General features: G+C 45.3%; 1 protein-coding gene across 1 annotated transcript in view; it reads right to left on the reverse strand.

The window, feature by feature from the left end:
* The window catches only part of kcnb2a (potassium voltage-gated channel subfamily B member 2a), a 42,411-nt gene that overhangs the window by 22,296 nt on the left and 1,738 nt on the right, over positions 1-18,377 (reverse strand). Inside the window, exon 2 of the mRNA XM_088350094.1 lies at positions 9,528-10,242. Coding sequence (XP_088206220.1) covers positions 9,528-10,118 — 591 coding nt within the window. The 5' untranslated portion in view covers positions 10,119-10,242. The remainder of the gene's footprint in view (positions 1-9,527; positions 10,243-18,377) is intronic.

The following is an 18,377-nucleotide window of genomic DNA, read 5'->3' on the forward strand; positions in this document are numbered from 1 at the left end:
TTCTCTGAAAAAGACTCCTCTCCTTGTCTTTCTCTCTTTCCTTCTCTCCATCTCTCTCTTTCTGCCAGTTTCTCTCTTCATCCCCCTTTCTCTCCCCCTCTCTCTATTTCTCTGAAAAATACCTCTCTCCTTGTAATTCTCTCTTTCCTTCTCTCCATCACTCCCTTTCTGGCAGTTTTTCTCGCTCTGTCCCGCTCACTCTCGCCCTCTCTCTCCCCCTCTTTCTATTTCTCTGAAAAATACCTCTCTCCTTGTATTTCTCTCTTTCCTTCTCTCCATCAATCCCCATCTCTCCTTTTCTGCCAGTTTCTCTCTCTTCATCCCCCTTTCTCTCCCCCTCTCTCTATTTCTCTGAAAAATACCCTCTCCCTGTCTTTCTCTCTTTTTCTCTCCAACAATTCCGATCCCTCCCTTTCTGCCAGTTTCTCTCTCTTTATCCCCCTTTCTCTCCCACTCTCTTATTCTCTGAAAAATACCTCTCTCCTTGTCCCTCTCTCTTTCCTTCTCTCCATCAATCTCCATCTCTCTCTTTCTGCCAGTTTCTCTCTCCATCACTCCCTTTCTGACAGTTTTTCTCGGATTTGGATTTTAGTGTCAGGTCTAGAAGAGGAATAACATTAGAAAAGGAAGACTGCCACTATCAATCCAGCGCTGGGACCAAGAAAGCCTATCCCCTTCTCTTTTTGTCTTCCTGTGGTTGTTGTCCTATGTTTTTAATGTCCCCAACAAAATTCATTCATCTATCCATCCATCCATCCATTATCCGGACCGCTTATCCTCAGTAGGGTCGCGGGGGTGCTGGAGCCCATCCCAGCTATCTTCGGGCAGTGGGCAGGGGACACCCTCGACTGGTTGCCAGACAGTCGCAGGACACACAGGGACAGACAACTCGCTCGCTCATTCACACCTAGGGACAATTTGGACCAGCCAATTCACCTGAAATGCATGTTTTTGGAATGCGGGAGGAAACCGGAGTGCCCGGAGGAATCCCACGCAAGCACGGGGAGAACATGCAAACTCCGCACAGGAGGTTCAATCTCATGACTGTCATAATGACTGATTACATTCACCTGTGCCCGCTCGTTTGGCGCGAGCTACCTGATTGGTTCCCCGTCCTACTTAAGCTCCGTCCTTTCACTCGCCTGTTGTCAGTCCGTTAGCAAACCTCTGTTTCCACATTTTTGACTCTGACCCCCCGTCGGTCCCGTTTTGTCACCCGTTTTCCACCCGTCCGTTCCTGATTTCCCCGCTTGTCTCCGGCTACGACCCGTTTTTTGATCCCGATCACGTTTTGATCTCCGGTCTCGGCTAATGACCCGTTTTTTTTATCCCGACCACGTTTGATCTCCCGTCCCGGCTAACAACCCGTTTTTCCGTCTACTACGCTACGGTCTCCCGCTCCGGAAGATCCACTTCCGCATTCGGAACACGTTCCGATTCTGTGAGCGGCTTGCTTCCTGTGTCCAGCAAGCACCGGATCGCTGCCTTTCCTTTTCTTGATTAACGTTACGCATTTGGGTCCAACTTCCGTTCTGGTCGTGACGGAAAGGCCCAACGTGATAGGTGAAAAACTTCTCTAATGCTAACACCATTCGATAAATCTCAATGTCTTTCTTCTCACCTTTCCAATTATTTCACAGGTGACTCTATCTTGAGTCAAACCATGCCGCTAAATTACCATCTTTAGCAGTCATTGGGTTTTCTTTTTTTTTTTAGTTTAGCTAAAAATGAGATACATGGTCATCTGCCAGCGCAATACCATGTTGACCCATTTCCCAACCAAATTACCGGAAGTGGATCTTCCGTAGCGAGCGATGGCGGTGTCAGGGGCGGAAAACTGGTCGGTAGCCGGGACAGGGAGAGCAAAAACGTGGTCGGGGTCGGAAAAGAGTCGTAAGCCAAGACGGGAGAGTAGACGTCGTCTGGATCAAAAATGGGTCGTTAGCCGGGACGGGAGAGCAGACGTGGTCAGGATCAAAACAGGTTGTAGCCGGAGACAGATGGGAGCAAAAACGGGACAGGTGGGAGTCAGGGTCGAAAAAGGCTTGCCTAGTGTTTACTGAGGTTCGCAGACGGACTGACAACAGGGGACAGACGTCCTGTCAGTTGCGTTACGTTTCTTACAAGTTTTATTAGAGGAAGGAGAAAGGGCTGCGCCCACGATCCGGTGTTCGCTGGACGCGGGAAGCAAGTCGCTCTAGCACTCGGATTGTGATCCGAGTGCGGAAGTGGATCTTCCGTAGCGAGCGATGGCGGTGTCTGGGGCGGAAAACTGGTCGGTAGCCGGGACAGGGAGAGCAAAAACGTGGTCGGGGTCGGAAATGAGTCGTAAGCCAAGACGGGAGAGTAGACGTCGTCTGGATCAAAAATGGGTCGTTAGCCGGGACGGGAGTGCGGACGTGATCAGGAACAAAACAGGTCGCAGCCGGAGACAGACGGGAGCAAAAACGGGACAGGTGGAAGTCAGGGTCGAAAAAGGCTTGCCTAGTATACACTGAGGTTCGCAGACGGACTGACAACAGGGGAGAGACTGTCAGTTGCGTTACGTTTCTCACAAGTTTTATTATAGTAAGGAGAAAGGGCTGCGCCCAATGATCCGGTGTTCGCTGGGCGCGGGAAGCAAGTCGCTCCTGACTCGGATGGTGCTCCGAACACAGAAGTGGATCTTCCGTAGTAAGCGATGGCGGTGTCAGAGACGGTAAAAACAGGTCGGTAGCCGGGACTGGGGGAGCAAGGCGTGGTCGGGGTTGAAAGGGAGTCGTAAGCCAGAACAGGAGAGTAGACGTAATCGGGGACAAAAAGAGGTCGTAAGCCGTGACGGGAGAGCAGACGTGGTCAGGATCAAAACGGGTCGAAGAGGGGAGCAAAAAACAGGACAGGTGGGAGTCAGGGTCGAAAAAGGCTTGCCTAGCATACACTGAGGTTCGCAGACGGGCTGACAACAGGGGACAGACAGGACTGGGTTCAAATACAGACAGGGAGCCAATCAGAACCCGGGGCGGTTGGCGCCAAATGAGCAGGCACAGGTGAGTCACATCAGTAATCATGATAATTTAGATCACATGTGTCAAACAGGCGGCCCGCGGGCCAGATCAGGCCCACTAAGGGAAGGAATCCGGCCCGCGAGACAACACTCAGAGAAGCGCAAGAGAAAAACAAGCTGCAGGTTGAAATATGCCAAAGCCAGGTGCCTCTCACAAAGACACTGCACTTGTATTTCTTTCTCTCTCTCTCTCTCTCTCTCTCTCCTTTCCACCCCTTTTCTCCCACTCTGTCTCTTTCACTCTCTGCGTCTCTCTTTTTCTCTTCCTTTGTTGCTGTTTAACTCTTTCTCTCTCTGTGTCTTTTAACCTCTTTTGCTCTAACTTCTTTTTCTCTCTTTTCTCTTTCTCTCTCTCTCTCTTTCTCTCTCTCTCTCGCTCTCTTTTCCACCCCTGTTCTCCCACTCTGTCTCTTTCACTCTCTCTCTCTCTCTCTCTTTCTGTCTCTCTCTCTCTCTCCCTCTTTTCCACCCCTTTTCTCCCACTCTGTCTCTTTCACTCTCTGCGTCTCTCTTTTTCTCTTCCTTTGTTGCTCTTTGTCTCTTTCTCTCTCTGTGTCTTTTAACCTCTTTTGCTCTAACTTCATTTTTTCCTATTCTCTCTTCCTCCCCTTTGCACTTTCTTTTCTCTTTTCTCTCCTTCTGTCTTTCTATTTCTCTTTGGATTTCTTTCTTTCTTCCTCTCCCTTTCTTTTCCCCCTCTCTCACGACTTTTTATCTTTTGTTTCTCACGCTCTCTCCATCCCTCCCTTTTTTCTTTCTTTGTCCCGCCCTCTTTCCTTTTCTCTCCCTCTTTCTCTGAGCGAGTTCAAATGAGGTTGACACCCCTGATTTAGATGAATCAATGCAGAAAAAAATAATAAACTACCATTTTTTTTTTAGTGATGAAAAAAACGAAATGAAGAGTAATCAAACCGTGCGTTACATTAGGCAAGACATAAGGGAGACACATGCATGGATATGTTTAGTAACAGAGCTCATCTATTCTAAATATAGCTAGGATCTGTGACTGTTTCGGGGTCAGCAGGAGGGAAGCTTCTTATGGCTGTACGCAACGACACTGCCTATGTGTCACTCAGCTCTTAGCCAATCAGAAAGCCTCCTCAGCAGTGTTCCCTCTAAGCTGCGCGCGTGCGCAATCGCGCACTGCCCGCACATTCTCAGCGCACGAGAAAATCTAGCCAGCGCACAAAAATCAGGACTCGAAATTACTGTTTAAGAAGCGAATTAAGTCAAAGTTACAGTGCATGAAGGTAAAAATACACGGCTTCCCCTGACGTTGTGTCCTAAATGCGGTATTTGGAAGTCAAGGTCGAAGTAGAACGAAGTTGAGTAAAGTTAGTAGAGTTTGTCGAGAACCGGCTTCTTCGGCTCGGCTCACTAAAACGAACCGACTCTTTCGGCTCCCAAACGGCTCCTTAGGTTGTCTTTGCTTCTTTCATCCCTACACGACCAAATATTATATAAAATTGTGCACAAAATGACTTAAAGGAAGGAGGGAATATAACAAAAAATAAAAAAATACCAAAATGAAAAAGTAGGGAAAAGCTGAGGAAAAAAAGAAACAAAAGGAAGGGAAAAAAGAAAGAAAAATTCAGAAAAAAGCCAGAAAAAAAAAGAAATGTAGGATAAAAGAAAAGCTTCTTCGGCTCGGCTCACTAAAAAGAACCGGCTCTTTCGGGTCCCAAACGGCTCCTTAGGTTGTTTTTGCTTCTTTAATCCCTACACGACCAAATATTATGTAAAATTGTGCACAAAATGACTTAAAGTAAGGGGGGGAAATAGAAAAAAAAAAAAAGAAAATACCAAAATGAAAAAGTTGTGAAAAGCTGAGAAAAAAAGAAACAAAAGAAAGAGAAAAAAGAAGGAAAAATTCAGAAAAAAGCCAGAAAAAAAAAAGAAATGTAGGAAAAAAGAAAAGCTTCTTCGGCTCGGCTCACTAAAAAGAACCGACTCTTTCAGTACAGCTGATTAGTATCAGGCAAAACTCACCCACCAATTGTATTTCTCCCAATCATACATTTTCTCGGAATTAAACTCGTAATCTTTATTTCGGTTTGATTGGATTTGTAAAAATCTTCTTATTTCCAAATCCCGGTCAACAGAGTAAATCAAATCCAGGGAATTTTATTTGTCGTGCTGAATTGAAAGGGATAGATGTAATACATAACTATTCTGATTAGCGTGAAACAAAAATGGCTGAATTGGTTTGTAAGTCCCACGCTACTTTTTACAGGGCTTTTTCTGTCAGGAACCGGAACAGGATCAGGACCCAAACGCGTGACGTATCTCACACAAGCCTTTTATTTTACGGGAAATTGGGAGTCATGCATGTTAGGCAGTGGTCTGGCGTGGAAAGACAGGAAGCCAGAGACAGACAAGATCGATACCAATTGCCCGAGCAGATATCGGACAGATGGGGTCGATATCGGACAAGACGGGACAGACGGGATTGATAATGAAACAGGATATTGAAAATAAACAGGAGAAACTATACGGGAACGAAACTGGAAACCGATATTAAACAGTACAAAATAAACGGGAACGAAACTGGAAACCGATATTAAACAGGACAAAATAAACGGGAACAATACCGGACAGTCATTCTCGATTTTCTGAACTGGAACCGGATCAGGACCCAAACGCGTGACGTATCTCACACAAGCTTTTATTTTGCGGGAAATGGGGAGTCATGCATGTTAGGCAGTGGTCTGGCGTGGAAAGACAGGAAGCCAGAGACCGACGAGATCGATTCCGATTGCCCGAGCAGATATCGGACAGATGGGGTCGATATCGGACAAGACGGGACAGACGGGATTGATAATGAAACAGGATATCGAAATCAAACAGGACAAACTATACGGGAACGAAAACAGGAGAGACTAATAAAAAGGGACAAAAATAGACGGGAACGAAACTGGAAACCGATATTAAACAGGACAAAATAAACGGGAACAATACCGGACAGTCATTCTCGATTTTCTGAACTGGAACCGGATCAGGACCCAAACGCGTGACGTTTCTCACACAAGCTTTTATTTTGCGGGAAATTGGGAGTCATGCATGTTAGGCAGTGGTCTGGCGTGGAAAGACAGGAAGCCAGAGATCGATTCCGATTGCCCGAGCAGATATCGGACAGATGGGGTCGATACCGGACAGGACGGGACAGACAGGATTGATAATGAACCAGGATATCGAAATCAAACAGGACAAACTAGATGGGAACGAAAACCGGAGAGAATAATAAACAGGACAAAAAATAGACGGGAGCAAAACTGGAAACCGATATTAAACAGGACAAAATAAACCCAAAATACCAACAGGAAACATGACCGAGTCAGAACCTACGTCTTGCGGGGCAGAGGTTCCTTGACAGACCGACAAACGAAGAGTGAGAACACTGAGCTTAATAAGACGGAAAGCCAAATCTGTCAATGAGCCGCAGCTGGCGCCACACGGACGGGGCCAATTGGGCGCCATGGCAACCGTGACAGAAATTGGTTGTCTGAAGACTGTTTTACGCATACATTTTGATTTGATTTCATCTGAAAGCTGGTAAGATTCCCCAAGCGCAAGATGAAAAATCAAGCGAGTTTACCGGGAGACAGTACCAAGATCATTAGGCTGAAGTCAAATGTGTTACTTTAGCGGGAAAAGCCGCTAAAGTGGCCATTAAAAGCTTGCAATGTCACAGTTGCCATGGCGCCCAATTGGCCCCGCCCGCGTGGCGCCAGCTGCGGCTCATTGACAGGTTGGCTTTCCGTCTATTTAAGCTCAGTGCTCTCATTTTTCCTTTGTCAGTCCGTCAACAGACCTCTACCCCGCAAGACGTGGGTTTTGACTCGGTCCTGTTACCTGTTGGTAATCCCTGTCCGTTTATTTTTGTCCTGTTTAATATCGGTTTCCAGTTTTGGTCCCGTCTATTTTTGTCCTGTTTTTTGTTCACTCCAGTTTTCGTTCCCGTCTAGTTTGTCCTGTTTATTTTAGATATCCTGTTTCATTGTCAATCCTGTCTGTCCCCTCCTGTCCGGTATCTGGTTCTTAAAATAGCTCACCAATGGTGGGTCATTGTGATTTTCTTTAAAATGTCATCTGTAACTATCATGGGAAATCATTGATGCCTTTAGGGTCTTTTAATACATGATCAGTTCTTACAAAATTCTTTGGAAAATGTCATTATAATTTATATGTGTAAATTACTCTTTGCCGATATACAAGTAGGTGTTTAAGAGTCTATCTTAATCCTACTTCTAATAATGAAACCTGGTGAAAACATAAAAATTAACATAGTAAGGACATGACTGTCACGGTTGCCATGGCGCCCAATTGGTCCCGTCCGTGTGGGGCCAGCTGCAGCTTGTAGACAGATTGGCTTCACCACTATTTAAACCCTGTCCTATCTGTACCCTTTTGTCAGTCCGTCTGCGAACATCTGTTTTTCAAGGCAAGCCTTTTTTGGACCCCTGACTCCCGCCTGTCCCGTTCTTTTGCTCCCGTTTGTCTCCGGCTACAACCCGTTTTTGATCCCGACCACGTCTGCTCTCCAGTCCTGACTTGCGACCCGTTTTTGATCCCGACCACGTCTACTCTCCCGTTCTGTCTTACGACTCGTTTCCGACCCGACCTTTTGCTCTCAGTCCCGGCTACCGACCAGTGCCCAATTGGCCCCGCCCTTGTGGCTCCAGCTGCAGCTTGTTGACAGATTGGCTTCCCCACTATTTAAAACCTGTCCTATCTGTCCCCTTTTGTCGGTCTGTCTCTGTTTTTCAAGGCAAGCATTTGCTTTGAACCCTGACTTGCGCCTGTCCCGTTTTTGCTCCCGTTTGACTCCGGCTACGACCGGTTTTGATCTCGACCACATCTGCTCTCCAGTCCTGACTTGCGACCCGTTTTTGATCCCGACCACGTCTACTCTCCCGTTCTGTCTTACAACTCGTTTCCGACCCAAACCAGGTTTTACTCTCTCGTCCCAGCTACCGACCAGTTTTCCCCTCCCCGACACTCCCATCGCTCGCTACGAAGATCCACTTCCGTGTTTGGATCACAAGCCGAGTGTGAGAGCGAAGACCGGATCGTGGGCGCAGCCCTTCCTCGTTCCTTCAATAAAACTTGTGTTAAACGTTACGCAAGTGGGTCCTGTTTCCGTTCTGGTCCTGGGCACACACGATCTGGAGCTCACTGGTCGCAGGGAGCAGGTTGCTCAGACGTGGAAGTAATATTTCCGTGGCGAGCGATGGCGATGTCGGAGCGGAAATAAAAACAGGACAGCAGCCGGGACAGGAGAGCAAAAAACTTGATTGGGATCGGAAACAAGTCAAAAGCCAGGACAGGAGAGTAGACGTGGTCGAGATCAAAAACGGATCGTTATTCGAGACAGGAGAACAAACGTGGTCGAGATCAAAACAGGTCGTAATTCGGGACGGGAGAACAGACGTGGTCGACATCAAACAGATCTTAGCGGGAGACAAACAGGAGCAAAAACGCGGGATAGGTGAAAAAAGGGCTTGCCGTGTAAAAACACAGATTTGCAGACCGACCGACAAAAGGGGACTGACACACAGAGTTTAAATACTGACAGGGAGCCAATCCGTCAACAAGCTGCAGCTGGCGACACATAGGCGGGGCTAATTGGGCGCCATGGCAACTGTGACATACGGGCGGGACCAATTGGGCGCTATGGCAACTGTGACAATCTATTGCATAATGTACCTTTAAGGGATTTGTGAACCGAATTAAATAATAACATAGTAACAGCATAGTGAAAAAAAAAAATGGTATTTTAGAAATGTATATAAAACTAGTAGCCCTTTGCGCTAATCAGCAACAACAAATCTCTCTGCTTAAAAAAGTTAAACATCTCGCTGTCATGATTGCCGATTCAGAGCGCCTGCGACTGCTTAATTGGCGCCAACAGCCCGGACAGCTGATTGGCTGATGTACTCCTTTTAAACCCCCGACTTCCAAGAGATCCCTGTCAGATCGTTATGCGAACCGTTGCTCCCAGCTCGGTAAGCTCTTACGTCAGACTCTGTACCTGCCCTGTTTTTCTCTGCCTGATCCTCATTGCCAACCTGTTTCCGGACCTGACTCGGCTCCGTTCTGCCTGCCTGTTATCCGATCTGTTTTGCCCCGTTACCTGCCTGCCTCCTGTTGCCGACCTCGTTTTCGAACTTGACACCGCCCTTGCTCTCCAGTCCCGGCTAACGACTTGTAATTCCCGCCTGTCTTTGACCCTCCTCGCTAGAACGGAAGTGCCACTTCTGCATCTCCTGCTCCTCTTGTCCGTCAACCATCGTGGAAGCAAGCCCTGCTGTCCCTCTATATTAATAAAAACTGAGAAAACGAGCGCTATTGGGTTCTGTGTCCGTTTCTGGTATGTGACACTCGCATAAACAGATTTTGTATTAAAAGTGTGTTGGTGTACGGTCATGCTGTCTCCAACCGAAGCCCTGAAATTAGAAAATAAGTGAATAAGAGCAGAAGTTACCTTGGCCGCCACCGAAGAGCTAGGTTTCTCCAAGAGATCCCAGAGCTTCTGCCTCTGGTCTGGACAACATCCCAGTTCCTCCTCCTCCTCCTCCCCTTCTTTGTCCCTCAGAGTTTCCGCCTCCCTCCTCAACTCCTCGTTCATCTGCTCTTTCTTCTGGTGGTAGCGTGCCTGGCAGCAGGACTCCAAGTAGATTTCGTCGATTCCCCAGTAGTCCAGTTCTTGGCCAAAAGACAGGGCGCACATCTCCTCCATCATGTGCAGTTTTCCAGTTCTGTAGAAGTTGAGGATGGAAGAGAAGGCCACCGGGTGGCGGTCGAAGAAATACTCGTTCTCGGAGAGGTTGTAGTCGTCGCAGACCTCCAGCAGAGACTCGTGGGTGTTGCAGTCCCTCAGTTTTCCTAGACGGGTTCTGGGGAGGCGGTCTAGGGTCCGCCACAATACCTCATGCGTCAGACCGCCAACGTTAAGCCGGACCCGCCGAGACCGGGCCTTGACACGGATGATGTCGATGGGTTCGGGGGGCAGCACCGGAGCTGCCTGGGGGCGATTGCTGACTTTTGGGGTACTGTAAAGCGCTTTGTCCGCCATGTTTGCGCTGACTCCGATAACAGATGTGATGTTTAGTGGTTTGGATGATGTTGTGGCAGATGGTTGGGTCCACCAAGCTCACCCAGCTTGCTTCACAAGGTAGAACTTGCGCTTGGATCCATGACTGCAAGGGGGTAAAAGAAGTACAGAAGTTTGTTAGAACAACGTGTATGAAGTGCAATGTTTTTGATTGTTGCTTTTCATTTGGGAACAGCACAGGAATAAATAACATCAACCAATGGACTCCGGCGCTTTATCACTCGTGCTGCTGCTGGACCTTAGTGCTGCCTTTGACACTGTAGATCATAATATCTTACTAGAACGGTTGGAAAAATGGATTGGGTCTCTCAGGAACCGTTCTCTTATGGTTCAGATCCTACCTCTCAGATAGGACGCACTGTGTTAAATATGGTGAAATGACATCTGAGCCCTTTGGTGTTACCTGTGGTGTTCCGCAGGGTTCAGTACTTGGCCCCTTTCTTTTCAGCATTTCCATGCTTCCATGAGGTGATATTATTCGCAAGTATAATATCAGTTTTCGTTGCTACGCAGATGACACTCAACTATATCTTCCGATGGAGGAATCTGCCACACTAAACTGTGGAAATTTGGAGGCCTGCTTTTTTCCATCTTCGCAACATTGCTAAAATTCGCCCTATGCTGTCTCAGTCGGATGCAGAGATTATTATTCTTGCGTTAGTTACCTCCCGTCTCGACGACTGTAATGCACTACTCTCCGGTCTCCCGAAGTCCAAAATCAAGAGCCTTCAGCTGGTACCAAATTCTGCAGCCAGGTTTTTAACTAAGACAAGAAAGTTTGATCACATGACCCCGATTTGAGCTAACCTGCATTGGCTCCCTGTTAGCATAAGATGTGATTTGAAGGTTCTGTTGGTAGTATACAAAATCATGCATGGACTTGCTCCCTCATATCTTTCAGATTTAATTTCCCCCTATGTTCCGGTCCAGCTCTGAGAACGCTGGTCTACTAGTGATCCCAAGAGCCAAGAAGAAATCCGACAGTGTTTTCCATTGGGTGCCTTGGTGCTGTGGAATGCTCTTCCCCCTGAGATCCGATCCGCAACCTCAGTGGAACTGTTTAAATCTAAGCTTAAAACACACTTCTATTCTAGCATATGAATAACTTATATTTTATGTAGACAATATCTGTGTAATTTTTGCCCTCATGTAGGTTTTAGATCAGGGGATGGTGACATAATAGTCTAATAATAGTGGTTTGCAATAGTCTTTGATCTGTGCAGCCCTTTGAGACTCTTTGTGATTAAGGGCTGTACAAATAAACATGACTTGACACTAATTAACAAAACGAAAGGACCCAAACGCGTGACGTTCTCACACAAGCCTTTTATTTTACGGGAAATGGGGAGTCATGCACATTAGGCAGCCGGTCTGGCATGGAAAGACAGGAAGCCAGAGACCGACGAGATCGATCCCAATTGCCCGAGTTGATATCGGACAGATGGGGTTGATACCGGACAGACAGACCGGATAGATAATGAAACAGGATATCGAAAATAAACAGGACAAACTAGACGGGAACGAAAACTGGAGAGAATAATGAACAGGACAAAAATAGACGGGAACGAAACTGGAAAACGATAATAAACGGGACAAAAATAAACGGGAAAAATACCGGACTGGAAATACCAACAGGACCAAGTCAGAACCCACGTCTTGCGGGGCAGAGGTTCATTGACGGACCGACAAAGTAAAAGAGAGCGCACTGAGCTTAAAAAGACGGAAATCTGTTAATCAGCCGCAGCTAGCGCCACATGGGCGGGGCCATTCGGGCGCCATGGCAACCATGACATATTAAAACTTAACAATATATACTATACGTATTATATTTAAAATGCAGCGCTGTGGAAAGGTATTGCTCCCTTCCTGGTTTGTTCTTGCATATTTATCGCTCACAAAGGTTTCAGATCATCAAACCAATTGTAATATATCACAGAGACAACCCAAGGAAATACAAAAATGTTGGTTCCTGTCAAGAACTGGAACAGGAGGAGGACCCAGATGCGTAATGTTTCTCACACAAGCTTTATTTTACGGGAAATGGGGCAGAACCCAAAATGCCAGTGATTCGGCGATCGTTGGGCGGAAGACGTCAGGCAGCAGTCTGGAGTGGAATGACAGGAAGCCAGAGGCTGACGAGATCGATACCAATTGCACGAGCAGATATCAAACTGATGGGGTCGATACTGGACAGGACGGGACAGATAGGATTGATGTCAGGCACTGGAGACTGGAGTCCGATAACAAGCAGGACGAGATAGACGGAAACGATACCAGACACGGGAGATTGAAATCAAAGTAGACGGGAACGCTACCAGACAGTGGAGATCGATAACAAATAGATAAAAATAGCTGGGAACGAAACTGGCGATCGATATTTTACAGGACAAAATGGACTGGAACAATACCGGACAGGAAACACAAGCGAGAAACCGGACAAGGTCAAAACCCACCTCTTGCGGGTGCAGTGGTTTGTTGACGGACTGACAAAGGGTGAGTGAGAGCACTGAGCTTAAATAGGAGGGAAGACAATCAACGAGCCGCAGCTGGCGCCAAACGGGCGGGGGCATTAAGGCGCCATGGGCAACCGTGATAGGTTCCCTTTATTAAGGCACAAAAAAAATCTGAACCTATCTGGCCCTGGAAAGGGGATTTAGTCATTCTCAAGGTTTTTTTATTTTCCTCATGTTGAGGTTTTTGAGTTTTTCCTTTCCCCCATATCGGTTTTAGATCAGGAGATGGTGTCATAATAGTCTGCGGTTTGCAATAATCTGTGGTCTGTGCAGCCCTTTGAGACTCTTTGTGATTAAGGGCTATACAAATAAACATGGCTTGACTAGACTTAAGGTTTTAGAGTTTTTCCTTGCCCTCATGGAGGTTTTAGATCAGGGGATGGTGTCATGACTTGACTTGTGTGAAAAGTAATTGCTCCTTAAACCTAATAGCAAGTCTGGCCACCTTAGGCAGCGATACAAGAAATCAAAGTTATACGATTACAGTTAATGAGTCTTTCACAACACTGCGGATGAATTTTGGCCCATTCTTCCTTGCAATATTGTTTCAATTTTTCAATGAACTGCTCGTTTAAGAGCACACCACAGCATCTCGATTGGGTTTAAATCCGTACTTTGACTTGACCACTCCATAACCTTATTTTTTATTTTTTTTTAGCCATACAGAGGTGGACTTTCTGCATTATCTAAGAGCGCTTCTGTCTAATTGCACAAAATTGATGGCTGGACATTCTCCTTCAGGATCTTCTGGTAAAACAAAAACTCTATATTATTCTGTCAACCCCAGCATGTTGTCCTGTCCCTGAGGCAGCAAAGCAGCCCAGACCATCGCACTGCCACCACTTTTGACATCGTGTTCTTTTTGTCGAGCTGTTCACCTTCCCAAAAGTTCCATTTTTGACTCATCAGTCCACAGAACTTTTGTCAGATAAGTTTAGATTTATTGCACCTTTAATAAACAGAATCGACATTTCAAGATTGCGTTTTGTATTTCCTGTGATATCAAAATGGGTGGGATGATCTGAAACCTTCGGGAGTGATACATTTGCAAAAAACACAGAAATCAGGAGGAGGCAAATACTGTATTACGGCACTGTACGCTAGTAAATATGCTAAAACTGTCAAGAACCAGAACAGGATCAGGACCCAAATGCGTGACGTCTCTCACACAAGCCTTTTATTTTATGGGAAATGGGGAGTCATGCACGTTAGGCAGCAGTCTGGCGTGAAATGATAGGAAGCCAGAGGCCGACGATATCGATACCAATTGCCTGAGTAGATATCTGACAGATGGGGTCGATACCGGACAGGACAGGACAGGACAGACAGGATTGATATCAAAAAAGGATATCAAAGATAAACAGGACAAACTAGACGGGATCAAAACTGGAAAACTATATTAAACAACGGGACAGACAGGATTGATATCAAAACAGGATATTGAAATTAAACAGGACAAACTAGACGGGAACGAAACTGGAAACCGATATTAAACAGGACAAAATAAACGATACAATACTGGACAGGAAATACCAACAGAAAATAGGTCCGAGTCAAAACCCACGTCTTGCGGGGCAGAGGTTCGTTGACAGACTGACAAAGGAAGAGATAGAGCACTCTGCTTAAATGGACGGAAAGCCAATCGGGCGGGGCCAATTGGGCGCCATGGCAACCGTGACAGTTTGTGATGATTTAAAACAGGTCAGTTTCTTTGTTGTGAAATTTGGCATCCTCATTAAAAAAAAATTCAAAAAATTAACAAATCAGTACTAATTATGTGTAATAAAAAATCGAAACTCAAACAACCCTGGAAACTTGTTTTCTTGTTTTCGTGTTGTGAATAAAATTGCTCCTAGAAATATCAGTAATAAATATTTTAGAGTCGTTCCAACTTAAATGAGTATTTTGTAGAAATGAACAAGTAAAACAAAAAGGTTCTCCGTTTTAATAAGAGTGTGTATTATTTAACGCCCCCCGGTGGTGTAAAAAAATAATGATGCGTACCCGAATACCTCAAAAAGGCTGAGCATAGAAATGACAAGATAAATGGATTGGTCAATGCGTCTTCATATTTGTGTCACGGTTGCCATGGCGCCCAATTGGCCCCGCCCGTGGGCGCCAACTGAAGCTCGTTGACAGCTTGGCTCCCTGTCAATATTTAAACGCTGTCCTGTCAGTAGCTTTTTGTCGGTCCGTCTGTGAATCTCCGTTTTTCCTGTGTTTTTGCTTCTGTTGGTCTCCTGCCACGACCTGTTTGATTTCGACTTTTACTGTTCCCGTCAGCGCTCGCCACAGAAGTCCCACTTCCGCGACTGAGCAACCTACTCCCCGCGACCAACGATCTCCGGATCTTTTTTCCCCAATAAAACTGAGTAACGTTACGCGAGTGGGTCCTGTTTCCTGTTCTGGTCTCTGACAATTTGGCGTTCTTCCTTATGCTTTCTAGCACTTGACTTTGGTTGCACTACACAATACAGCACACTGACCCTTTAAAGTTGTATGTTGCCAAAAATGTTCTTTTCTAATTTCGTAACAGTATTTTACATGTGGGCAGCACAGCGGCACAGTGGTTAGCGTGTTCTGAGACCAAGTTATGAGGTCATGAGATCGAGCCTTCCTGTGTGGAGTTTGCATGTTCTCCCCGTGCTTGCGTGGGTTTCCTCCCACATTCCAAAAACATGCATGTCAGGTTAATTGGCAGGTCCAAATTGTCCCTAGGAGTTGTTTGTCTCTGTGTGCCCTGGAACTGGCTGGCAAGCGGTTCAAGGTGTCCCCTGCCCACTGCCCCAAGATAACTGGGATGGGCTCCAGCACCCCCGTGACCCTACTGAGGATAAGCGGTGCAGCTAATGAGATGAGATGAGATGAGATAATTAAAAAAAACAGTTGAATAGAATAGACTTTATTGTGATTGATATCAAAATGGTTAAACTGTCACAGTTGCCATGGCGCCCAATTGGCCCGCGCCAAGTGGCGCCAGCTTCTGTCACGGTTGCCAGGGCGCCCAATTGGCCCCGCCCATGGACACCAGCTAAAACGCGTTGACAGATTGCTCCCTGTCACTACTTAAACGCTGTCCTGTGAGTTGCCTTTCGTCGGAGCGTCTGCGAAACTCTGTTTTGACCAGCAAGCCCTGAGAATTTCCGTTTTTCCTGTGTTTTTGCCCCTGTTTTGCTCTCGCCACGATCTGTTCGATTTTGACCACTTCCTCGTTCCGATCAATCTACTTCCGCGACCAACGATCCCCGGATCGAGTGTGCGCTCCTTTCTCTTCTCCCCAATAAACTGTAAGTAACGTTACGCGAGTGGGTTCTGCTTCCTGTTTTCTGTCCTGGACCTGACAGAAACATGGTATGCAATGAGATTAGACATTAGCCCGCTCGGGGATTGGATCTGGCCCGCGAGACGACGCTCAGAAGTGCAAGAGAAAAATGAGCTGCAGGTTGAAATAGGTCCACTCGATGTTGCCAAAGCCAGGTGCCTCTGCACTTGTATTTCTCTCTTTCTAATCTCTCTCTCCTCTCCCTCCATTTTTCTCTCACTCTCTATCTCTCTCTCTTTCACTCTCTTTTTCTCTTTATTCCTTTTTGTCTCTTTCTCTCTCTCTGTCTTTCTACTTTCTTTTGCTCTCCCTTAATTTTTTCCTTTACTCTGTCTTTCTCTCCTTCTCTCTCCTCTTTTTCTCTCTTTCTATTTCTCTTTGGATTTCATTTTTTCTCTTTCTTTCCCCCTCTCTCACTATTTCTGCTTTTATCTCTTGTTTCTCACGCTCTCTCTCTCTCTCTCTCTCTCTCTCTCTCTCTGTCTTTCTTTCTCTCTTTCTCTTTTTTGTCCCACCATCTCTACCTTTCTCTCCCTATCTTTCTCTTATTTCTTTCTCTTTTTTTTCTTTCTCTCTAATCTACTAAACCGGCCCCCATGAGAATGTTTGTTGTATCGTGTGGCCCCCGAGCTTAAATGCACTCCTGGATAAAAATGCACTAAAGACTTAAGTAGATAGAAGGCTTTCAAAATAAATAAACCAAATATTAGCAACATTATAAGAACATTTTATATGGAAAAAAATGCCTTCTTCTCATTGTGCCGTAGTGTCACTTAAGCACAAGAAGCAATACTCACTAATGTATATAAAAAAGAGGAAACTGATTTTATCCGAGCAGAAGGGATAATGGTGCCTTTAAAAGTTCACCTGATTGAATAACGAAGCAGCACAAAATCCTTGCGGGGGCATTAGGCTTCGTCTGTCCCGGCTCAAGTCTGCCCAAGTTAATTATAGTCCGTCTATCTTCTCCTGGGACACTCTTGGGACATGCGGCCTTGCCGGCCTGGAAAACGACAACGTCACGAAATATCGCGTCCTATCCGGTCGCCCAATCCTTTGAATTCAATTAAGTCATTCTCTCTTATAGCTCGGGTGAAGAATGGTTTGAATTTTGAATGTATTTTTATAGTAAGCGTTATCAAAAGAAAATTAAATTCATAAAACAATCTATTCTGAGACCTTAATTGTTTTCCTTATTTGAAGAAAAAAAAACAGAACACAGAGAGATAACTCATATGCTTTTGATTTGAGCATAATTCAATTAAAATAGCAGTTTAAATTTCAAATAAATTCTTTCCTCATGCCATGAGGCTCTTTAACTCCACCCGGGGGAGTAAAAGCCCACAAGGATACTGCTGGAAGTGGGAATTTCCCTACGGGATGAATAAAGTATCTATCTATCTATCTCTCTATCTATCTATCTCTATCCCTCTATGGTATCTATCACTTTCCCTCTGTATCTATCTATCCATCTCTATCTATGGTATCTATCTCTATCTATGATATGTATCCATCTATGGTATCTATCAATCACTCTCTCTCTGTATCTATCTATCTCTATCTATCTATGGTATCTATCAATCACTGTCCCTCTGTATCTATCTATCTCTATCTATCTATCTCTATCTCTCTGGTATCTATCTATGACTTTCCCTCTGTATCTATCTATCCATCTCTATCTATCTATCTATCTATCTATCTATCTCTTTCTATCTATGGTATCTATCTATGGTATCTATCAATCACTTTCCCTCTGTATCTATCTATCCATCTCTATCTATGATATGTATCAATCTATGGTATCTATCAATCACTCTCTCTTTTTGTATCTATCTATCTATGGTATCTATCAATCACACTCCCTCTGTATCTATCTATCTCTATCTATGGTATCTATCAATCACTCTCCCTCTGTATCTATCTATCTATATCTATCTCTATCTCTCTATGGTATCTATCAATCACTCTCCCTCTGTATCTATCTATCTATCTCTATCTCTCTATGGTATCTATACATCTATGGTATCTATCAATCACTCTCCCTCTGTATCTATCTCTATCTATCTCTATCTCTCTATGGTATCTATCAATCACTTTCCCTCTGTATCTATCTATCTCTGTCTATCTATGATATCTATCTATCTATGGTATCTATCAATCACACTCCCTCTGTATCTATCTATCTCTATCTCTCTATGGTATCTATCAATCACTCTCCCTCTGTATCTATCTGTCTATCTATCTATCTATGGTATCTATCAATCACTCTCCCTCTGTATCTATCTCTATCTATCTATCTCTATCTCTCTATGGTATCTATCAATCACTTTCCCTCTGTATCTATCTATCTCTGTCTATCTATGATATCTATCTATCTTTGGTATC

Source organism: Urocampus carinirostris, chromosome 1 (assembly GCF_059441175.1).
Source record: "Urocampus carinirostris isolate Australia breed hairy pipefish chromosome 1, RoL_Ucar_1.0, whole genome shotgun sequence".
Classification (NCBI taxonomy): Eukaryota; Metazoa; Chordata; class Actinopteri; order Syngnathiformes; family Syngnathidae; genus Urocampus; species Urocampus carinirostris.